The 24,874-nt window shown below is 40.8% G+C and overlaps 1 protein-coding gene across 2 annotated transcripts in view; it reads right to left on the reverse strand.

The window, feature by feature from the left end:
* Nucleotides 1-24,874, reverse strand: part of SBF2 (SET binding factor 2) — a 509,481-nt gene that overhangs the window by 78,339 nt on the left and 406,268 nt on the right. For both annotated transcript variants that reach the window (XM_036762802.1, XM_036762803.1), the window contains exons 19-26: nt 23,031-23,293; nt 20,071-20,243; nt 19,301-19,374; nt 18,051-18,246; nt 13,468-13,595; nt 9,254-9,429; nt 8,045-8,190; nt 4,728-4,926 (exon numbers count right to left, since the gene is read on the reverse strand). In XM_036762802.1, coding sequence (XP_036618697.1) covers nt 4,728-4,926; nt 8,045-8,190; nt 9,254-9,429; nt 13,468-13,595; nt 18,051-18,246; nt 19,301-19,374; nt 20,071-20,243; nt 23,031-23,293 — 1,355 coding nt within the window. The remainder of the gene's footprint in view (nt 1-4,727; nt 4,927-8,044; nt 8,191-9,253; nt 9,430-13,467; nt 13,596-18,050; nt 18,247-19,300; nt 19,375-20,070; nt 20,244-23,030; nt 23,294-24,874) is intronic.

The following is a 24,874-nucleotide window of genomic DNA, read 5'->3' on the forward strand; positions in this document are numbered from 1 at the left end:
ATCTTTACATGACTCCTACTATTTTCCATGTTCATAGATCCTATACCAGGCACAGCTGCTTCACGGTAACTGCTGCTCAGATGGAAGGCCTGGTTTTGTTGCCTTCCCAGTTCTGCCTGGGCCCTGCTGCTTGGATGAGGCTTGCCTAGTTAGTTGGCATGGGTGGCATTAGTGGGGTTGAAGTATAATAGAAGAAGCTAGCTATAGTTGTGGACACACAGAAGAAGTAGTACCTGGCTTTTCTCAGCAGCAGAAGCCACACCCAGAGTCCCGAAGCCTGGCCTAACTACTCATTACATTCACTTCTAATGGACATAGGATTAGAAATGACTGCAATAACAATAAGATAAGAAAAAGAAATTGAGGGAATAACTACCGATTAAAAAATGAAAATTATCATTTTGTGCAGATGATATGATGGTGTACTTAAAGAACTTTAAAAAGTCAACTAAAATTAATTGAAACAATTAATAAATTTAGCAAACTTATAGGAGATAAAATAAACATGACTCATTAGCATTTCTTGTAATGTCAATAAAACCTAGCAAGAAGGGAAAGAGAAATTCCTTTAAAATCACCACAGAATGCATAAAATACATGTAAATCTACCTTCCAAGACACATGCTAGAACTACATAAATACAACTACAAACAACTGGTTACAGAAATACATGCTTAAATAATGGGAAAAATACTAATTGCTCACAGATAGGACGAAAATTCTACCTAAATTAATTTACTTATTCAATGCCATACCAATCAAACTACCAAAGGATTACTTTGTAGAGCTAGAAAAAATAATAACAAAATTCATACATGGAAGATAAAATGGTTGAGAATCTCAAAAGAAATAATGAAAAGAAAATGGAACAAAGAAAATCAGTAATTATTGAAACAATTTAGGATTGATCAAAAAATATAAAGACTGGCCAGTGGGGCAGATCATGTATATAACACACAGAAATAAATGTTTCTAATACCCTACGATAGTATTTGATAAACACAAGGACCTCAGTTACTATGATAAAGACTCAATATTTGACAAAAACTTCTGGGAAAATTGGATAGCAACATGGAAGAAATTAGATTTAGATCAATCCCTAACACTTCATACAAAATTAAGTTTCAAATAGATACTGGGCCTAGACATAAAAAAGATCACATCATAAACAAGAAGAAGAAAACTACCTAGAAGATCTACGGGAGGAGAAAAGTTCATGATCACAAGAGAAACGGAGAGGAACACAGAAGATGAAATGACTACATAAAATATAAGTTTTTGCACAAATAGGTCTAATAAAGCTATGATTAAAGGGAAGCAATTAACTGGGAGAAAATCTTAGCAGCAAGTTGCTTGGATAAAGGTTTCATTTCCAAGATATATAAGGAACTGATTCAAATTTATAAGAATATAAAGCAGAGGTGTCAAACAGAAATAGAAACCAATCCCTACAACCATGAATTAACATTATCTATGTTGTATTGTATTTTTATTTATTTAAACATTTCCCAATCACATTTTAGTCTGGTTCAGGCTGCACTTGGGAGTTTTGCTGGTATTGGCCAGGAGTTTGACACTTTTGGTCCAAGGTTCTTAGGGGTGGTCTACAGTCATATGACAAAAATGCTCCAGATCATTATAAATTAAAGAAATGTAAATTAAAGCTATTCTGAGATTCCACCTAACACCCATCAGGTTAGCAAAGATGACATAAAAAGAAAATGATAAATTTTGGAGAAGCTATAGGAAAACAGACACACTGATACACTGTTGTTGGACCCATGAATGAGTTACATCCATTAGAAATGCATTCCATTAGAAAGACATGATAGATTTAGGGTACAGAATTTACATGTACATATATATGTATGTGTGTATACATACACATATACACTCAATTTTTTCTAGTGTAATGTGAGGCAATATTCTCAGCTGAGAAAGTGGAAGAAGGGAGATCCATGGGGAGCTCTAAAGAACGACGAAAATGTTTGGAAAAGTCACTGTAGTGAGTAGGATGGTGAGCCTAATGGGAGGTGTAAAAGAATTCCCTTGCAGCAGTGAGGGCCCAGGTAAAGTTATGTCAATATCAGTTTGTAGTGGATTCAATTGGTAGTTTCATGACTTTCTTCAACTTCACTCAGCAGCATGAGAATAGGACAAAAGGTAGTGGGTGGTGCATATAACCCAAGTGTGGGGCTTGGCAGGGCAACATGATAAGAGAGCAAAGGAGTCAAGGAGAGTGCAGAGCTGAACTGATTCACTAGTGGGTCAAGATTAGGAAGGAAGAAGAATGTAGGCAGGGCAGGGAACTGAGGGGTGGAGGGACTGGGGAACACGTTGAAAATGAAGAACAGGGTTTGGGGTTTTAAGGCAGAGAGAAGTGGAATGACTATAGATAAGGAATTCCAGAGTTCGTGAACACTGAAGTAGAATGCTTGTGGGTGATGGTAACATCAAGGTATTATCAAAGGTATGGCTCTCTCTGTTTTGTTTGAGGCCCCGAGCAACCCTTCATGAAAGATTAAATGTACTCTAATAAAAGCATTATTAATTTATGCATTACTACTCCATCTGATCCTTTTGTGAAAATGCTATTAAGGACTGAAAATGATAGCTAAGAATTAGGAAGTTTTTCCTAACATCCAATCTCAATCTGACTCTTGGCTGCTTCTATGCACTGCTCCTCATTTTTCCCACAATACCAGCCCTTCAGATAGTCGAAGAATGCCAACATATTCCTCTCTTAAGTCTTCTCTTCTTCAGGTTAAAAACCTTAGCTCCCTTTACGCAGTCCTTACATGGCAGGAACCCAAGACTCCTCCCTGTCCCAGTCACCCTCTTTCTTGTTAATGCTGTTCCTAAAATGTGGTGCCCTGAACTGAAGAGAACAATACAGTCTGATCAGGGCAGAGTACAGTGAGATAGGCTTAACCCAGTACTCAGACTAAATTCATTCTCATTATCTCTCATTGATATTTGTTCTCTCCTTCTCTTCCCCCATCCCTTCCCCCCCTCCCAGTCTCTCTCTCTCTCTCTCTCTCTCTCTCTCTCTCTCTCTCTTTCTTCCTCCTTCCCTCTCTGTCCATCACTCTTTCTCAAAGTCCAAGATGTCATTAGCTTTTTTGACTTCCATTTTGCAATGTCGACTCATTGAACCTGCAACTGACTAATGACTAATATTGTTTATTATTGCTAGGTATGCCTTACTCATTTATAAAATGATTTTTTTGGGACCAAAATGTAAAATTTATCTCTAGTAAATTTCATATCTAGTCCACATTATAGCCTATGGAAAGCTTTTAAAAACCAGATTGTTATACAAAATGTTGTTAATTATCCCACCCATGAGAAGCTTGCCATCGATACCTATATCCAAGTCATCGATAAAAATGTCAAACCATATTGGGCCAAGGCCACATGCTGGGGCCACTTTACTATAAAAATGTCTCCAATTTGACATGAGGCCATCAAAGATTACACTTTCAGTCTGGGCATTCACTCAACCACCCCTGAACCCACTTATATATACTACTGTTGAGTCCCCATCTCTCCATTTTGCCTACAAGAACAGCATGGCAATCTTGTCACATGTTTTGCTGAAATCAAGTCAGACTATGCCTAAAGCTTTCCCCTGACCTACCAGTCTGACACCAAAATGAAAGTACACAAATAAAATAATATGCTCCGTTGCCAGATAAGGAAGAGATGACACAAGGCTTGGGGGTGAGGGAAATAGGTAATGATGAAATTATATTCAGAGATAAAATGCAGCCATAGATCTTTATAAAACTTCTGTGCCTTTTACATAGTCCAAATTGTGTTTAATACAAACATTTGATTTTGTATCAAGACCTCAAAGAGCACCAGCTAACTACTTCCCAAGTTTCATAGTTATTTTTGTGAAACTGAACTATTATGTGAAAAGGAAATATATGAACAGAAGAGAGGAATTAAAATTAATTTATGAGCATGAATTCATGAAGAGCAAAGAAAAACATCTGAGGTGAGAAAGTTTGTGGATAATAGATATAGGTTTGTATATGCCTCTCTTTATATATATATACATTTAATTTCAATAGAATTTATCTTTCACAAATGACCCAAAGATCTAAAACCCAGGGAAACAATACAGAAATTAAATTACATATACCATGTAATATTACTATAAGAAAAAAAGTCCAGGTTGTGTGGCACACAGAAATGCTTTACACACACACACACACATATACATATACACATATAATCTATCTATATCTATATATTGGCTTTTATTGCTTTTCCTTATCTAGCAAAGTGCTACCTCTTCTTCAGGCCTTAGTTCAGTCCTAGGTTCTTCTGTGAAGTTTGCCCTATGACCTTGAGTCAGATTGATCTCCCTCCCACCTGCCAAAAGAAAAATTCTGGAAGGAAACAAATTGTGAAGGAAATATTTGACCAAAAGTAATATAATGAAGTTTTTAAAAAAAGCAAAATTAGGGAGAAAAAAAAACCCTTTGCCTTGATGTGAAATTTATGAGCCAAGAATAGACTCCTCATCAGTAAAAAAAAAAAAAAAAAAAAAAAAGAAAGAACAGACTCCTCCAAGGAGGGACAGAACCCTGCTTTTCTCATGGTGGGGAAGCCTTTTTTTTTTTTTGGACTTTCTCAGTAAACACTTCTCCTGTTCATATGAGAACATACTGAGAAGGCTAAGGGAAGGGGCCACATAAAGACACAACTGTGCTCACCTGCGGCAGAGAGAATACATCCGGTTTGAAGCAGTGATTCTAAAATACTCGGTTTTTGAGCGGGAAGAATTGCCACTTATGGTTCCCAGACCTAAACGTTGATAGTCTCGGAAACAGGCACGTTCCACTAACTGTTCCATTGTTGATTTTTCAGAAGCCTTCAAGGTTGCACTTGTGGGTAGTTCATTGTCATCTGAAACTTTGATAATAAAAACACATTTATAAGAAAGGAGAAAACTAAAACAATAGCACCTAAAAACTTCTGGGAGACACTTTAATTTATTATAGAGGGGTTTAATTCAAATTAGAATTAAAGATGCTCAGAATATCACGCATAAATGTAGCATTTTTTTCTTGTTGCTGTAACTCTTTATAGAAAACAACCATATTCAGACACATCTACAAGAAGTACTTTTTTTTCAGGAATGATGGGGGATATTTAGGAAAATTAATGCTAAGAGCTAATTTTATTACCACTTCACCCATATTCTCAGTGCCATTACACAAATTCTTGTTATTTAAAAATAATTCCAATTTGGCTTGATATCCAAGCCCTCCTATTTTAGTTAGGTTTGTTTATGAAGGCCAGGCAGGTTGTAATGGGATATGAGGCTGAAAATAATATATCAGAATCTCACACTAGTGACCTTCAACTCCAGCAAAACTGCTGTACAAACTCAGCCCTGACATCCCTTGGATGGTAGATTGATTTCACTACTCAAGGATGTAAACTTAGGTCCTTTGATTCCAAACCCAGGGCTCATGAACCAATTTCTAATGTTTCCAATGGAAACCTTGAGCCAAAGAATGTGATTACGTGAGAAGTGCCCAAAGTGAACCTGGTTCATGTAAATCTGGAGCTGAGGTTCTGGGCCAGGGCTTACAAATCCAAGTTATTTTTATTGCTGTTTTTTATTTTGCTATTCATTTTATTTTAGAATCCTCCCAGGAAGAATGTAGCAGAATATCTGTAATGGAAGCTGGGTCTACTTTCATTTGGGAGTACAGAAAATTCTATGCCTGTAGGCTTTCTGTGGAAGGATGATTCTTTTTTTTAAGTGCTGTCAAGGACAGTATTCCTTGAAAGCAATGAGCTACTGAACTAGAGATGTTATAGAGATGTTATAGCTAAGTAGATATTCAGCCCATCAGAGCTGCAAAGGTCCTTAAAAGCCCTCATTTGAGAGATGGTATCATGGAGACTCAAACAGGGAAAGGTACTTGCTCAGGGTCCTACAGCAAGTCAGCCTAGGTGGATCTAGAACCCTAATTTCCTGGTGCTCAGGGCTCTAACATGTTTTAAATTAGGGTAAGGTCCTACATAACTCTAGTTATTTCATTCAATATATAAAAAATTAAAATTTTAAATAAAAAAGATTGTGTGTAATAATTTATTGCTTATTTACATCTACCACCATCTTGGTCCACAGAAAATGTGGAGATAAGATTTCCCCCCCATTTTTCTTGAATTAATGAAATTTAAGAGTCTTAGTTTCCTCATCTGTAAAATTAAATAAAGATGGTTTCTACCTGTCCTACTCTTCAATCTTGTTCTATTTCCAACAGCTGAATGCTCTTCACCTGCCTATCTGGAAGGCTTCCTCCAGTAGTGGGTTTTGGAAGCATCTCTTTGTGGTTTCACTGATTTTAGAAGCAGGAGTAGGGAGAAGTAGTAGTTACCAGTTGGATTTTTGGTGGTAGCTTCTTGCCTGTTTTCCAGATAGATTCTGTTTATAATGTGTCACTGCTTTCTATTCTGCTCTTCCAAGATTTCTCTCATCTGATATTTTTGTGTGTTGGTGAAATGGTCCATCTGTTCTTCTAACAGTAATATTTCAAGGATCTATGTTTTCTCTGGTGTGTGCCCACCCCACACTGACACAAATGTTCATGAGAATGTATGATGAGTTTCTATGGCCAATAAAGACTGATCTCTTAGTGGGCATCCTTCTAGCCTCTCTACACTTGCCTAAACTGGTCTTTGGCCAATAGGCAAACAATCCAACACTAGGTCAATATTCTGGCTATGCAGGACCTTGAAGGCTAAAGAGTCAACAAGAATTAATTAAGTGCCTACTATGTATCTTCGCTTTGCCAAACACTGGGGATTCAAAGAAAGGCAAAAACAATCCCTGCTGGCATTCTAATGGGGGAGACAACACTCAAACAACTATGTACGAATAAGATATTTTAAATGGCAAAATGTAGGTAATCTCAGAGAGAAGGCACTAGCATTAAGAAGCACCAGGAAAGACTTCTTGCTAAAGGGGGGATTTTAGCTGAGACTTCAAGGAAGCCAGGAGGGAGAGACAAGGAGGGAGAACAAGACAAGAAGGTGCAAGGAACACCAGGGAGGCCAATGTCACTGGATCACAGAGTCCATGAAAGAGATGAAAGCACAGGAAAGCTGTAAAAGTAGGGAGGACTTGAAAAGCCAAAAGGAGGACTTTATAATTGATCCTCGAGGTAATAGGGAGCCACCGGAGTTTACTGAGTAAGGGACTAACAGAGTCAGACCTGTCCTTTGGTGGCTGAGTGGAGAATGGATTAAAATTGTGAGAAACTTGGAGACTGACCAGACCTTGGCTTGTGTTGGTAGCACCTATAAGAACTCACTCAAGGTCCCCTTCCTGTCCATGGTGAACAGATCCTGTCAGATATTTCTCTTTTCAGTGAACTTCAGAAAGTTGTCCTCCTTCAGCACTGAGGGCCCAGTCCTTAGAGCATGCTCTGTCTAACCCAACAAGAAGGGCAAATTTGAGCACGTTATCTGCTCCTTTTGTGTGTGCGTGCATATGCATGTGTGCGCGCGCACAAACACACACACACACACACACACGTACACACACTCTATACCAAAAAAATACTTGATTTCCTCTAGGTTTCCACCAAGTTTGGCTGGTGATGCTGTTTGTGAAACTTGATGTGGACAGACATAGTAAGGCAGCTCTAGAAATGTGAGACATGGAGTCCACTGAACAAAACCTGTCTGATCAATGGAGAACTGTGAAAGTGTAATTCTGGGATTCTGGTCAACAGCCAAAATTTTCTCTAGGAAATCTGGGTCTTGGAAAGTCATGGCTGGAGGGCTGCTAAATTCTATGCGAGGGTGTAAAGTCTTGGCATTGCCAACAATTTTCTGTGCCATCTTGAGCAAATAATTTAATCTCATTAAGCCTCATTTTTCTTAGATTTAAAAGGCTTATCTAAACTAGATGACCTGTAGGGCCTTTTCCAGAGTCCAGATTCTGATAAGATCCTTGTCTCCCACATGGAATAAAAACATAATTTAATTATGAAATAGAAGTTACGTGTACCAGAGATGTCATCCTCTTCATTCCATCCAGGACGATTTCCTCGCTCTTCCATAATTGTTCCTGTTCTCCTCTTCAATAAATACTGGCGACCAATGGTCATTTTCCCTGCTCGTTTGGCACCTTTCACTATTGTTTTTGAAAAAGTGCTATAGATCACAAATCAAATAAAACACTCATTAAAATTTGAAAAAAAATACTTGAATTCTAGTAGTGACAAACATTTCACAGACTGACCTCCTCCTTTACCCCTTTGCTGCCAGCCTGAACCAGGCCTTTCTCACCTCATAAGGACATCACCGCAACAACTTCTTGATTGGTTGCCCTGATCTAGTTCCATGTTCTCTAAGCCGCTGTACACATGGTAGCTGGATTAGCTCTTATTCAAGCATCGCTTTCATTCCATAAGGTTTACTCTTTCAATTAGAACATACAATCACTCTCTGTTGCTTACTTCATCAAGTCAAAACTTCCCTACCTTGCCTCCAGGACTCTCCGCAATCAAGGCCTATTCTCCTTTCCCTTATTTCCCATTGCTCTCCAACAGAACTGCGTAAGATCTCAGCATGCTGGAGAATACAGGGATTCCAGGGCCTGTCTGGCACAATGATAGGAGCACAGGCCTAGGAGTCAGCAGTTATGGGCTCTAGCTCCATGTCAGCCACTAAGCAGCTAGCTGTGCGTCTTTGGACAAGCGCTTTATAATGAGCCTCAGTTTCCTCATCTGTAAAAGTGAGGGCATTGAACTAGATGAGCTGAGGTCCTTTTTAGCATAGATATTCTATAAAGTCATGCTTATAATTACCTAAAATATTTATACTTTTTTTCATGATGTCTGGCAGAACTGATAATGGGAGTCCCAAGATGGCGGAGTCTTCAGAGGTAACTAGTTGTGTATTATCATGGTCTGTATTAATGGCAACTACAAACACCTCTAGTCTACAAACTCCAGGGGACACAGCATACCTTTTCTCTGTGTTTATAAAGGTACCCCCTGCCGCTCTAGTACACGTTATATGGAACCTGGCCAACAGTACTAATATACTTTTGATGATATTTATTATTTAACTAATTAGAATTAGAAACTCCAGCTCTTACGATTTATTATGATCTTACCTAATTTAAAAACCAAATGACTAAAGGCCTGGCAATAACCCCATAATCAAGCCCAGCAGCACAGAGAGGAGTGCACTCACTGCTCTCCCTTCTTACCGGAAAGAAGTGTTCTTCTCTTTCTGCTTGGGTAAGATGACCTGTGGAACAGCCTGGCCAGCAGCGAATGCAAAGGTGCTGAAGATGGATGGAGGGTAGCGGGCCTTCATCAGCTGCTTCTTAAAGATTTCCACCGCCTCGGGGCTCACTTCTTCATCAAAAGCCACTTGGATCAGCTGCAGACCAGAGAGATCAATCACATTAGATGTGTTAGCTGGCGTTTCAGAGATGCCTGCTCGCAGAAGGTTCAGGGGGAAGGCTTGGCCTTGCTCTTTTGTCGTCTCATTTCTTGAATGCCATGTCTATACTGAGGAAAATCAAGGATGTTGGGAGAAAGGCAGGTTTGGGAGACAGGACTGCAATCTCACATCCCATGCTGGGCTACCAGACGTAAGCTGCTTAACCTCTCAAGCCTTCACTTCTTGTGAAATGGGGATGATCACATTAGTTAACATCTACCACAGAGGGCTGTTCTAAGCACTAAATGAGATAACTTGTGTAAAGCATTTTGCAAAGCTTAAAAAATTATATATAATTAGTTATTATTTTTTTATTGGGTTAAGTAGCTAACACCACTGTCAGTTTACAATTCAATTACATTCACATTTACTAAGTGCCTACTGTGCTAGGAAATGGAATATACAAACTAATGCTATTAACTGACAGATATATGGCACATTAAGGTTTGCAAAATATTTTATACACATTATTATGTTTGATCTTCATAAACCTCTGTTTATGAGATAGATGTTGTGGTCATTATAATCCCCATTTTACGGATGAGGAAACTCATGATGAGAGAAGTTAAGTTCCCTGCCCAGGGTCAGACAGCAGGAAGTACCTGAGGAAGAAGTCAAACCCAAGTCTTCTTAACTCCAAGGTCAGGTTCAGTTTACTATGCCACCTGGCAGCCATGAGAGGCTAGAGGAAATGTATGCCATATTGTGCCAGCAGCTTGCTCTCACCCAGTGACACTCTCCACCTGGACACATGGCCCATCGGGTCTCCCCCGGATGGGCCATAAGACACTGGTCAGAGAGCTCCTGGCCAAACCTCACAGTCACATGCATGGCCCATATGCTGTTCACTGTGGAATAGCTGACAGTCTGACTGGTCAGAAGAAGCCAAATGGCAGCTGTCCATGACAGTATGAAAATATCTCTGTTACCAATGCAGTTCAGAGTCTTCAGGCATCCAAAAGTGTATGGGAAGAGCAGATTCCCAGCTCTTGGGAAATGGGAAAACCAAGTTTTACTAAAGAGTGTCCTTGGTTACCACTTTATCGCCATCTTTAGGAGGGTCTGCCTTGGTGTTCAGGGTCCTTGGCCACAGTGATGGTGATGTGGAAGCATGCTATAAAGCACATAAAGCCCACTTCCTAGGCAGGGAGTCAGGAGACCTGGGTGATAGTTTGGCTTTTTCACTAACTAGTTGGGACAAGTCAGGACTCCTCTTGGAATCTCAGCACAGCGCAGCATTTAGAGCTGGATTTTAGAGATCACCTAAGTCCAGTAGCTTCCAGCTTTTTTTGAATGTAATGACCCTTTTTAAAGGGTGAAATTTTTTTTTGGCATTTACATGACTAGGTAGACGGTTAGTATTTGTTGATTAAGAAAAGTCACTATGAATCCAATAACACTTTTAAATTAATTAGGTTCTTTTTAATCAAAATATTCACCAAGAAATCGAGCTTGAGAGCATCATCTTGGCTGGGAGGTGACCTTGGCTTCTCAAAAACCATACCAGGGGAGCACCAGCTCTGGAGGGGCCTAAAAGGCTACAGAGCTTTACAACACAGTCCCAGGCAGGGCCTACATGTTTCTACGGATCAGCCTAAGTAAGAGCTAAGAGTCTCATAGACCCTAAGTCTACAAATGAGAACTAAGTAAGATACCACCAGAAGCTGCCATTGGATGATCAATTCTTCGGTCATGGCCACCCATGAGAAAAAAGAAAAATGCAAAATGGTCATTAGTCCTGCATGGCTCCATTCTGATTTTACTGAGACAATGACAGTTATGGAATATGGGAAAGAGAGGGCTAAGGATCACTGTCTTTAGAGTGTCTACGTGAACATTAATTTAGCTATTGGTGCTCTGAATGTGAGAACCTTGTTCAGTGACCAGTGAGTGAACATATTAGTGGAAGAAATAAATCATATCATTCTTGACATTCTTCTTATAAATGAAACCAGAAGACAAAAGGAAATTGGAAGCTAAATTAATGGGTGACTCATAGGTTCCTCTTGGAAAGGCTTTTGGAATATCACTTTGGCAGTTGTGCAAAATGTACTGGAGATGGGAGACTAGAATGAGGACACCAATCAGGAAACAGTTGAGGCAGGTAAGAGGTGTTGATGGCCTCAATTAGGATGGTGGATATGGGAGTAGGGAAAAGATGATGGATGCAAGAAATGTTCTGGAGATAGGATTGATGAGTCTCATAACCTGGTTGAATCTATAGAATGAGAGGGTATGAGAAACCAAGGAGGACTCCAGTTGCAAACCAGGGTAGTGGAAGGATGGTGGTGTCATTGACAGAAGTAGGGAAGTTAGGAAGAAGTCTGAATTTAAAGGAAAAGACACTGAATTCCATTTTTGATATGCTGAATTAGAGACACCTATGGGAAATGTAAGCGGAGATGCTCATCAGGTATCTCACTAGTGATGTAGGACTAGAGCTCAGAAGAGATGAGAGCTGAAGAGGTAGATATGGCAGTCATCTATGATGTGATGGGAACTGGAGAGATTACCAAGATAGAGAACTCAGAGAAACAAGAGGGCCCAGGAGAAGACCCTAGGGCACACCTAGGCATAGGGCATGGGACTTGGATGAGAAGACTAAGAAAGAGTGGTCAGACAGGAAAAAGGAATCTTGAAAATCCAAGGAAGAGGCAGTGTCACATGTCGTGGAGTGGCCATGAAGAATTAGGACTGAGTCAAGGCCTCTGGGAGTAGATTGTTTCTAAGGTCTCATTTCCACTTTAACTTCCTCTGACTAATACTAATCAGACTATATTATCTTGAGGATTCCGAGGTCAGAGAAACTTAGAGGCTACCCCAAGAAAAATATCATGGGAAATGGGTTCTTTTGCAGCATATTATTTGTGAACAGGGTTCTCTTCTGAGTAAACCAGATCTTGTCTCCACAGTTCCCTGCATAGTTTCTCTAATTGAAACCACAGTCTCTTACTAGGAGGAAGATGATTATCCCCATATGGAGTATGGCCACGGGGCAGTGGAGTTTGTTGCAATGTCTCCAAGGTTACCTTCCAAAAGGCTTGGCTTTTAATATGCCCGAACTCTTCCTGAAGCTTTTTATTACTCTCTGCTCCTCCACACCATCAACAATTTCATTCTCTGTGTTCCCTGTTTCAAGACTTCGTCACCTTTAACTGGACTATTGTACAGCCTATTAACTGGTCTTCCTGCCCCCAGTCTCCCACCTCTCCAATATCACCTTCATGTAGCTTCCAGAGTAATATTCTTAAATGTCCAATGGCTCCCCATTGCCCAAAGGATTCAAGGCTTGTCACGATCTGGATCTCAAGTACATTTCAGCCTTATCTCACAATTTTCCTTACAAGCTTTATATTCAAATCAGAACGGCTCCTCATTGTTCTCCAGCCTCATCCCTTCTTCTCCTGACTCCATGCATTAATGTAGACTGGTTGAGAGTACCTGCAATGCTCTCTCAATGGTCTCTGCCCATTGAAACTTTAAGGAAGCTAGGAAGACATGAGTTCAAATCTAGCCCCAGATGCTTATTAGCTGTGTGAACATGGGCAAGTCTCTTAAGCTCTGTTTGCCACAGTTCTCTCATCTGTAAAATGGGCACCATAACACCTACCTCCCCAGGTTGTTGTGAGGACAAAAATGAAATGATATTTGTAAGGCTCTCTCTATAAATACCAGCTTGTTGCCTTCTCTGTGTGGCATCTGTCCCACCTCCTGCCAGATTAGAAGTGTCTTCTCCCTTCTCCAGTCTCTTATAGTGCTCTGGATCTCTCTTTGGCCCCTGTGCTACTCCACCCCACAGCATCCTTGTCTGTGTACGTGTTCACCCTTGTCAACTGTACTGGGGGAGTGGGGGGGGGGGGCGGGAAGAATTGTGCTGACATAGTAGGTCCTCATTAGATGTTTACTGAGTTGAACCTGGGTAGTCTGAGCGGTAGATTCCTTGTAAGCCCCAGCACGGCCTCCCCATTCTGGTACCTGGAAGGAGGCCGAAGTGATCTGCATCCCCTCCTGCATGTTCTGTTGCAGCTGGTTTGGGATGGTGATCTTCTTCTCCTTGGTGATGGATGCTATGGGGAAGCTCCGAACAACCGTCTGCTCACCAACTAAGACAGAACACAGACTCTGGGTTAGTTCACAAGGGACACGACTGGTTTTCAGATACTTCCCTGGAGAAAGATATAGAGATGGCTGGAGTGAAACCTGAGTGAGAGACTCTCTTACTCAGTGACAAAGGCCTAGAGGAAGAGTGAATGCTGCTCATCTATTATTTGCAGACCAGTTCTCATCTCACTCCGGGATTGTGGCAACATTCCCCTCCAATCCCCAACTTAGCTACTATCAGGCTGAAAGAACAGCAGTTTGAAGGTCAACAGGTACCTATCATACCACTGTGGCATGGAAAGAGTCTGAGTGACTTTGGCTGAGTCTCTACCCTTTTCTGGGCCTCAATTTCTACATTTGTCAGTCAGTCAATAAACATTTATTAAACACCTACCACATGCCAGGCATTGTGCTAAGATGAGGATAATACTTGCACTACGTGCCTCAGAGGGGCATGGTGGGCGTCAAATTAGTTAGTGGACATGAAATGCTTTGCTGAATAATTAAATAAGGCCTCAGAGGTTTAATGTTTATGTAAAACATTAAACCTTAACCTGAGAGTCCATGGATAGATTGCAGGGGGACTGTGAACCCAGAGGGGAAAAAAAATTCCATCTTTTTTTTTAAACTAACTTCTAACTAAATTTAGCATTAGCTTCATTCACTTAGAAACATTATTCTGTAAAGGGGTCCATAGGCTTCATCAGACTGATCAAGGGGCCATGCCACAAAAATGGTCAAGAACTCTTAGAGTAAAGCAAAGAGGGGCTTGTATTTTTAGAGCTTAATCATGTAGGATAAAGAATTCAATGCTAAAAATATCTGCCTGAGTAGGGATGAAGGGTTTAGTTTCAGACCAAGTCAGGATGAGGGGTAGGCAAGCTAGGCAGGTGACTGGGGTAACTCTGTAGGGATGCAATAAGGGATACTTTACAATCTGATTTTTCAAAAATAGACGTGATATTAATGCCCACTAATCTTGTTCTCAGAGGTACAGACATTCTTTTGTGAAAAGTAACCCTCCTTGTCCTGAGACAGCCACAGACAGGGACGTGCCACTGCCAAGTCTCATAAGAGGCATATATGCTCCTTTGCCTAGCATTGGTTTCAAGTTTTAGGTTTCCAGGAGTTTAAACAGTAAAGTTAAATGAGGTCAAAGGATGTGCTAAATGTAAGGCACTGGAGAGGACATAAGTAGCAGGGAACAGTTTTCCCATTAGGACATGCACAAACAAATCCAGGAGGCAAGGATTCTTTTTAGATTACGTTTGTACACGGAACACAGTAGTAGCAGAGTACTTGAACATACATTATCTCACTTGATACCCACAAACGTGTAGGAGGGAGGCCCCATCACCTCACACTTGGACTGCTGGGATGGCCTGCTGACTGGTCTTCTTGCCACAAGTCTCTCTCCATTACAGTCCATTCTCCACTCAACAATCAAAGTGATCTTTCTACAGTGAAGGTCTCTACTCAAGTGACTCTTTGTCACCTCCAGGCCTCTGTTTGTCTTTTAAAGCCCTTCATGATCTCCCCAGCATCCTCTGCCTTTCCAGTCTTCTTACACATAACTCCCTCACCCCTATATACTCTGTGATCCAGTAACACGGACTCTCTTTTTGTTCCTCATCTCCTGACTCAGGGCATTACACTAGCTGCTCCTCCTGTCTGTAATGCTCTCTCTCCTCATCTCTGCCTCCTGGCTTCCCTGGCTTCTTTCAAGTTCCAGTTAAAATCCCACTTTCTATTTAGTTTTCTCTATCTCAATTTCACTTCAAGAAAGTAAAACTTCTTTTTACAATGAATTAACCAGTAAGAACCATTTATTAAGTATTTACTATGTGCTAGACACTGTGCTAGGCTCTGAGGTTACAAAGACAAAAATGAAATAATCTTTCTAAAAAGTGGGAACAACAGGAAAAAGAAAGTGAAAAAAGAAAAAATATTCAGCTCAGTTGTGGGCAAATGCTAAATGGTTATTCTATGCCTTCTGTAAGAAATCTATCATAGTCTGGAAGATCAAACATCTCCTAAGCATTAGTGTAATACTACGCAGGTACGAGCAAAGCCTACTAAACTCCTAATAAAGTTTTAGAGCACATAAAAGAAATGGTACCATAAAGGAAAAGACAAAACTTATGTGTACTCTTAGGAGTAAAAATCCTTTACACATATTCGTGTGTCAGGAAGACAGCCCGAAAGGCTGCTGCCTTTTATCTACAGTCAACACCATGTCTATTCAAATGCCTAAAAATGTTTAAATAACATTTGATTGTTATCATTTGTTTCTCTGTCATCTATATTCCCCACTGCATAACATACCTTTGCAGCTCTAACCCAGGACTATGATAATTTTTAACACCCTTTAATAAAGCATATTCTCCATTAAAGGGTCTGAACAACAGGATGACACTATCATTGAATGTGGAATGTCACAGTTAGAAGGGATACTGACCATCTACTCCAATCTCCTAGTTGTATAAGAAGAGAAACTGAGAACCAGAGTAGTTGTTCAAAGTGATGCTGCAGGTTACTGGCACAGCTTGGTTGGGCCCTGGGACTCCCACCCATTCGGTCTTTCTGCTATATCATCCTGCCTTTCCAATCTGACTAGTAAATTTGGCACAGCTATGGTTGTGAATTGAGATGGTTAGTAATTATAATTTTCTAGTCCTTGAAATATATAAAGGTTTAAAGACAATATCTAGGTTAAAAGTAACTCTAAGGCAACAAAAACTTGAGATGAATGTGATGCAAGAGGCCCTCCAAAGTTCTCTCCCTAGAAGAGAGCATCATAGAGTAAAATGGTGGGGATGGGCCTGCTGAGGCTGCAAAGCCTAAACATGAACCATCACTTTACCCAAAAGATTGCTTTATATCTCAGACTGAGAGTAGAACATGTGAGCCAGTCAGGGACAGGTGCTAAGAGGGCATGCTCATGAGGGCACAGTTAAAGGTCCAATCCCTGTCTAGGTAAAGCAGAAAAGTCTATTTGGTAATTACAGATGGCAAATCTAATTTGAGCCACCCATCTCCATAACACTGCTGAGCATCACAAGAGAAATGGGCTGGGGGAGGAGAGATGACTCCAGCCATTCTGCACTGCGGGGGGGGGGGGGGGGGGGGGGGGGGGGGGGGGGAAATGCCTCTAGGAATATGTCCTACTAGATAAGGCTCAGAATTATCAAGCACATTTGCAAAGGGCAGGGTATCACATGAATAATATAGACCTGAGAGAGGATATGGAGAGTTACTAGTGGAGAGCTGCAAATGTAATTCATCCAACAGTATAATTACAACAATGGTAACTCATTTTTGGAGTGCTTTATGCCTAAAACCACTTTATATCTGTTATGTCATCCGAAGGTATGAAATAAGTAATGACAAATGCAGCACAAACTCTGCGCCCACTGTTCCATCAGTCTTCTCTGGGGGCCTTTTTTTCAAGCTGCTGGTCAATCAATCCCGCAGCAGCACTGGCCATTCCCGGGACCGGAAATCTTGACAGAAGCCCCTGCGATGCAGTGGGAAGAGGCCTGGAGTTGGGTCACTGGGGAGCTGTGGGTCTTGGGTCAAGTTACTCAATTCCTCCCGACTCCTGAGTTTCCTCCAAGGTAAAATCAAGATCGTGCTTATAGTACCCTTCTCAAGGGCGTTGGGAAGATCAAGTGCAATGGATAAAGTACAAAAAATGCTCTGCACACTGCAAAGTACTATAGAAATGTTAGTCACTCCTTGAAGCTACAAGCAGGAGCTTAATAAATGTTTGTTGACTGATGGCCAATTATTAGTTTTTTTGATCTTCAATCATTAGTAAAGAACTTTCAAGCTAATTCAATATGTCCAAACGAGAGGAACTTAAAAAGTGAGAAATTAATAAAAAATATCAGGCAGAACTTGGAAAAAAAGACCTCTTCCCACTATTTTCCTTGTATAAGTGTGGCATCATAGGACAAAATTGAGAAGATTGCTCCTTTAGACTAAGATACTGATTCCAGAGCTGTCAGAAGGTCAGTAACATAATGGATGGTGGGGATTTTCAATTTCATTCAAGGATAGTAATGGAAGCATTCTAGGAAAGTAGGTGTTTTTGGCAACCAGTTAATCACACCAAGTAGGTGGCTGGCTGCCTGGTCCACCCACAAGTCTTGCTAGTCCTGAAGTAATTCGTTAAGCAAATAGAATGAATGCTCATTTGAACAAATATACTTGTGCTTTATTGTTAGGAAGGTACCTGAGATTCCTCAAATGATACGAGTGTACAATCGATTATTGGCTAATGACAGGCCAAAGCACAGTGGGAAATGTCTGACTTTACAAATCACCAGCTCTTGGTCTGAAATAATAGCTAACAAAACCCCCCAACAACCAACTGCTTCAACTATATCGGCATGGAGTCCAAGACCAGTAGAACCTTTTTAACGGCAATGTTTTTTGGATCTTGTGAGTCATACCTAGCTGATCATGAGGGGTGCCTTTAAATATAATTCTGTATGTGGTAAGAAACAGAGCTCCTTCTGCGGGGAGGATGTGGGGACCTCCCAGAAGCCCTCCTGTGGCTTCCTCTCTTCCATCGGGATCGAGTAGCACACGGAGGCCTTCACAAACTATTTCTTCTCCTGGAAGCAGGGCGGGTCTTAGAATCTTAGGCTGAGAAAAAAAAATAATTATCAACGACCAAACTCTGGTTATTTAAATACTCAAGAAACAAGACAGTTTTTGAGTCATTGCACATGGATAATAAAGCTTCAATTAGAATTGCTGTTGCTTTGTTGTTCAGTCATTTCAGTCGTGTCTGACTCGGTGACCCCATTTGGGGTCTTCTTGTCACAGATACTGGAGTGCTTTGCCATTTTCTTTGCTAGCTCATTCTGCAGATGAAGAACTGAGGCAAACAGGGTTCAGTGACTTGCCCAGGGTCACACAGCTAGTTATTTAGTGTCTGAGGCTGAATTTGAACTCACAAAGATGAGTCTTCCTGACTCCCGGCCTGACGCTCTATCCACTGCACCTCCTGCTATGAGACCTCAAATGATAAGGTGGGTGGTTTAGAATTAGGGGACAGGAAAGGGGGCTCCTAATAAGGAATTGGCAGTTTTTGCAAGATGGCTAGGTTGGGGGAGGTGTTGGGGAGTCAGGCCTGGAGAGTCCCAGTACACACTACAGTGATGTGAAAGACAAGTACACAAGGCTGTATTTTAATATTTGATTTTGACCCAGGATGTATGATGATAAACCTGGTGTTTGGGGTCAGGGGTATGAGTGGTCATCTGGACCTCAGTGAACTTCTGAATCTGACCAATACACTGACCAAACTGCAAGAAGCTGGGTGTGTATGGCCACCGCCCTTGAATTCTGGTGGAGTGAAGGGCTCAAGGCTTAAAATGACTATTTGTTTTGTTGATGTCCACGTCACTGCAGGTTGGGAAGAATGCCTCAATTTGGCTAGGCAAGCTCCTTCAATAAGCGTCTCATCTTGGTAATTCATGGTCTAGTTTAAGTCTTGGGCTTGGCCTTGTGGTTGGGTCTGTTCTAGCTAGCATGGCATGCGAGTCAAGCAAAGAGTAGAACAAGTCATTCCCGGGAATGAAGCTAAATGACCACCTCCAGGCCCAATCATCTCCTGCCACTCTTTGAAAAAAAAAATACTGCAAAATACAAACGAATCTTTCATATGGAGAGAGCACACCTTTTGCAACATTACCTTCTGTATTGGGGGGAGCCTTCTACTCTCTCGATGAACAGCCTCCAGGGTCTCAATGTGCATTGCTACAATTCCTAGAAGGATTCAGAGCATTTAGGGTAAAATGATACAAATGAAGTAGAAATGAACAAATGAGTTCTGAAATCCTGTATTTAAATAGTAAATAGACAATACAGCTTAGACTACACTGCTTTCTTCAAAGCTCAGTTCAAAAGCCCCATCTTAGATGAGGTCTCTCCTGATACATTCACTTGTTTGGGTCTCCCTCCCTCACCTCTGCTCCCCCCATCCCAAGTCACCTTGCATTAACTTTGTATATATTTTGTACTGACTTATTCACACTTGCTCTCCCCAACAGAAAAGAAACATCTTGAGGGGTAAGGGCTGTTTTTTTTTGTCTTTGTACCCCAGTACCCAGCACAGTGCCTGGCACAAAATAGGGCAAAAGTAAATATTTGATTCATGGATTACTTAGGTATTTATTAGAGCAGCTAAGAGTTGTGACCCTGGAGTCAGAGGACCTGAGGCTGGCTCCTAGCTTGCCTGCTTACTTACTTACCTGTGTGACCTTGGGCAAGTCACTTAACCTTTAGGGCTGCAGGTTTCCCATCTATAAATTGAGGGGCAATCTCAGAGTGGCCTCTGAATCCTGTTCTAAATCTATGACTCATAAGTCTTGCTTTGAACCAAAGCAGTTACAACAAAAAAAGGTCTCACCAAAAAATGTGATTAAAAAATTCAGAAGTCTGAAACACATGCATCACTGTTACCTGGTATCATGCAGTGAAGGCTCTTGATGTGATCCTGAGTAACCCCACTCTCGGTGCAAACTTTATCAATAAACCGGGTTATGAAACGCACAACAGAATTGGCGATATCACTGTTCTCAGAGTCCTCAAAGCCACTCTCTGTGTCATAGCTCTCGGCAACACTTCCTGCAATGCTGAGGAAGCCAACGACAGGAATGGTTGTTAACACTTGCCAATACAGGGGAGCCACTCTATTGGTTCATTTAACCAGCTGACTAACCCAGGTAGATTTGATGGGGCCCCCTGTCAAATATTAACATCGATATCTTAAGAGTAGGGCACTTCTCATCTGCTCTATGTGATGTCTGCTGCATTGCTGGTGCCTAATTTTAACAAAATAATGTGAAGTTCAAAGGCTATCTTCACATCTATAGGCACATGACTTCTTCACAGCTGCAATTCTGTTTCTTTTCTTTACACGGCCACACAGAACTGCCATCTGTCTAATGAATAACTGTTTACCTCTCTAGTAGAAAATGTGACATCTGAAAGAATGCGATCAAAGAAGAGGGATGCTTGCAAGTGTCAAGACCCAGCTTCACGTGTGTGTACAATGAACATCAGGCTATTGAGTCTTCTGTGCTTTGGAGACTTCTTATGGTTTTCCTTGTTTGTTTATTTCAAAACACACTCTGTTTCTCTATAATTACTAGCAGGAAAAAAAATCTAAGGAATATTTCTATACAGATCTCAGTACTGACAGCAGGAGTTCTTTTACTTTTCTGTCTCCTAGACCCCCTGGCAGTCTGCTGAAGTCTATGGATCCTTTTACAAATAAGATTTTTTAAGTAATTCAGGGAAATGTTAAATTTCAGTTAAGAGGTTAGTGAAGATAAAGATGTAATTTTTTTTCCTGTTCAAGTTCAGGGACCCCCTGAAGGTCAAGAACCTTTGGTCTACAGGAAATGAAAAGAGATGAAATTGAGAAACTGTGTCCCCTTCTTCAGGGGAGCTCCCTGTGGATAGTGAGGGCCAAGGAAGGGCTGGTTGGTATGAGATTAAGGAAAAAAGGTAGGCCACCCTGGGCAACAGACCCAGCTGGAAAAGGATCCTGGGGAAGTGGGAGTTGGAGCTCCTTTCCACCTGACCAACTCCCTGTGGCAGCCATTACTACAAGGAATAATTACAGAAAAATTAAATGCTAAAGATGATAGGACAGGACAGGACAGGACAGGATAGGATAGGATAGGATAGGATAGGGAGAATAACTGGTGCTTGGCAAAGGGAGAGATCCCTTGGGCTGAAATAATGGAGGAGCCCTTATGGAGAAGGCCTAACCAATCTTTGAATGACTGACAGGACATGGACAGATAGAGACCAGAGGGAAAGCAAAGCACTGCATTTGTAGGAACAATGGGGACATTAGCATAACAGAGTGGTAGGAAATAAGGCAAGATATTTGGGTTGGACTTGATTATATAGGGCCTTGAACATTGGGCAGAATTCAGATTTGATGAGATAGGTAATGTGAGATAGGTAAAGTGTGAGGTACTTGAGGTTATGAGTAGGGTGACATATTGAAAATATTATTATTAGAAGAAACACTCTATGATATACAAAACTGAACAGAGGGGAAAAGACTAGAATTGGGGATAGCAGTGAGGAAGTGATCCATTATAGTAATACAGGGGTAAGGACTAGGCTGATAGCAATTGGGATGAAGAAGAAGGTGATAATCTGGGAAGCCTTTCACATGAAAGATTACAAGGATGTGATGATCTCCTATCCCGGAGGAGACAGCCAAGAAAAGACTCAAGGATGATCCCAAGGTTTCCAGCCCAAGATGATGGCACCATGATTATGGATTACCAATAGGAAAGGGTTTTGTAAAAGTTAAGGCTGGAGATGTACTCTGTGTAATCAGAGTAAACTGAAACTGACTGAATAAGCTCAGTAAGGGAGAATATTAGAAGGAAAGAATACTGGGAGATATCCACTTGAGAGAGGAGAAAAGTGAGCTAGACAAAAAAACTTGGCAGAGGCAAAACTGGAAAGGCAGGAGAAGCACAAGGACAAAGTGGTGTCACAGAATATGAAAGAGGAGGGCAGATCTCATTTCTCACCCAGCTGCACTACTTTGGGACTTTTTTGACTTCTCTGTCATGCCCCAGGAGGCTCATTATTGGGAAAACCTCATTGGCCTTCGAGATCCCACTGGTCTTGGTACTCTGCCTTATCACTCCCCTCTTGTTCTCTGACTGGAGGGTGGGGCCATGAATTCCAAATCTTTATTTAAGGAGAGAGCTCAGCTCAGGCATTTAATTTCTCACCTGGCCATTCTTTTTTGGGACTTCTCTACCATTCTCCTATGTTGAGTTCCTTTCCTCCACCCTTCCCCCCCTTTTCAGCTTCATTTTCTGTGTTGTCTTCACCCATTAGATTATAAGTTCCCTGAGGGCAAACTACTGGTTTTTTTTACATTTGTATCTTCAATGCTTAGCACAGTGCCTGGCACATAGCAGGTGCTTAATAAAAGTTTATTGGCTATTGACTCAAGACAGAGAATATGCAATCAGAGGTATCAAATGTTGCACAGAGGTCAGAGACAATGGAGACTTGAAACAAAGCCACTGGATTTGACAAGAAGGAAGCCACTGGCAATCTTAGAAGGGAGTAATCTCACCACAGGGACAAGTTAAAGGAAGGCAGATCAACGGGAAGGATGGATTAGAGGTAGACACAACAGGTATAGATCACAGCATCTGGCAGGGAAATGAGACACTGACAGTATTTATAAGGAGTAACAGGATCAAGTAAAGCTTTTTAAGCTGGGCACATAAGCATTCTGAAGTGACACCAAGAGGCCAAGACTTGACATTTTATAGGAAAAGCTGTCCTTAATTTTATACATTCTCTTTAATAAAATGATATTGGCCTAAGATCACCAAATAAAGTCCACATCCTCTATCTTGTTCCCAAACCTGTTTGTGACAATGCTGTTGCTTCCACTCTCCCAGTCTCCAGTGGCGGACGTTCTCAGGAGTTTGTTTTTACTTGTGTCTAGTGGTACCAGCAGGTTGACCATGAGGTTTGCAAAGTGGATTGCCTGACTGAAGACTGTACTTTCCTCCTTTTGCACCAGCTCTTGCTGCATCTCTTTGCTCAGTGTGGGCCACAACCGCAGTTGCTCTGCGGCCAGGTCCATTGCAGTCTTCTCCTGGTCAGTGCTTTTCAGAATTTTGTCCTATGAAAGAAAGTAATTAGAATGAAGAGAAAACACTAATCATTTTATATAGTCCAAGGAGTGAGACAGAGGTTGTTAAAAAATGAAGAATATGTTTCAATAGCTTAATTTGGATAACTATAACCTGTTGTGTAAAAAAATAAAATGGAGAGTTAATAATCTTCTTAATTCTCAGTACTTCAATGAAACTCTATGAAGAGCATAGCGAAACCAGTTCAATTAACAGACCAAGTGGTTTCCACTTTACTTAACTACATTGGTAAACTGTATCACTTGCAATATATTAAATATAGTAAATAATTGGCCTATTGCTCCTTAAAACAATGTTGATGTGTTAATTTTTTTGTGTTATAATGGATGGCAGGGATGGAAAACACTTATATTTTCTTGGAAGTAAGGATTATACAATTGAATATAATAGTGCTAAAATAGGGGGCAGCTAGGTGGCCCAGTGAATAGAGCACCGGGCCTGGAGTCAGGAGGACCTGAGTTCAAATCCAGCCTCAGATACCTGACATACTTACTAGCTGTGTGACCTTGGGCAAGTCACTTAACCCCAATTGCCCTGCCTTCCCCCCTCCAAAAAATAAAACAAAACAAAAAACCCAAACAAACAAAAAAGTGCTAAAATGATTTTCTAAAAAGAGGGATGTCCTATAGAACTGAATTTGTAGGTTTTATCAGAATTAAATTATATGGAATGTATTTTTTGTGTGGTGGAACATGGGAACACGTTCATTTGGGTTTTGCCATTTAAAACAAATAGGGAGGATACAAACACAAACTTTAGTGTTTGATCCATAAATGACTGAAAAAAGTTCAATTTAAATGTTACTACATGCTAAAAATGACTACCTTTGGAACACTATAGTCTAATTTGATTTCAAAAGCAGTGGCATAGACACTCATCTTCAGTAGTCTATGAAGAAACATGTATACCTACTGCTTCACTTATCGCACAATCATTTACAGTATGGGACATGAGAGATGATTATAAATTAAGCATTTACCAGCTGGTTGAATGAGAAGGCCCATAGTCATAATTTTCAACTGGGGCCACTCACTCCTATGATGTTAGTTTAGTTAAGATTCTAGGTGTATGTTTCCAAAATGGGAATTTCCAGTGACTAAACTTGTAAAGGCTTACTGTCACAATCATGTGTTCAGCGGACTGTGGTGACGGAAGAATAACTGCAATACACATTGTTGATAAAAAGCAGTCTTTAAGCCCCTAGAGTGTAGTATTTGCCCAAGGTGATCCATCCAGCAATCTGCGATATATAAATGCAATGAGTCTTTCAATCAAATATGCCAAGTGATTGCCTCTTTAAAATTATCTCCTATTTTCATACAAATAGGACTGCATTAAAATGTCAGTTGAACAGAAATTAAACAAACTGTATCACAACAATCCTACCCTGGTCACATAGAATATTATGTTATCTGCTTGCCTCTGGCCTTAGCACAGTATCTGGCACATGGTGAATGCTCAATACATACTTGTGGACTTGGTAAAAGAAAAAGCACAATTTCTGCTCTCACAAGCCTATAAGGGAACTCTCTGAGCTATAGCTGTGATGG

Source organism: Trichosurus vulpecula, chromosome 6 (assembly GCF_011100635.1).
Source record: "Trichosurus vulpecula isolate mTriVul1 chromosome 6, mTriVul1.pri, whole genome shotgun sequence".
Lineage (NCBI taxonomy): Eukaryota > Metazoa > Chordata > Mammalia > Diprotodontia > Phalangeridae > Trichosurus > Trichosurus vulpecula.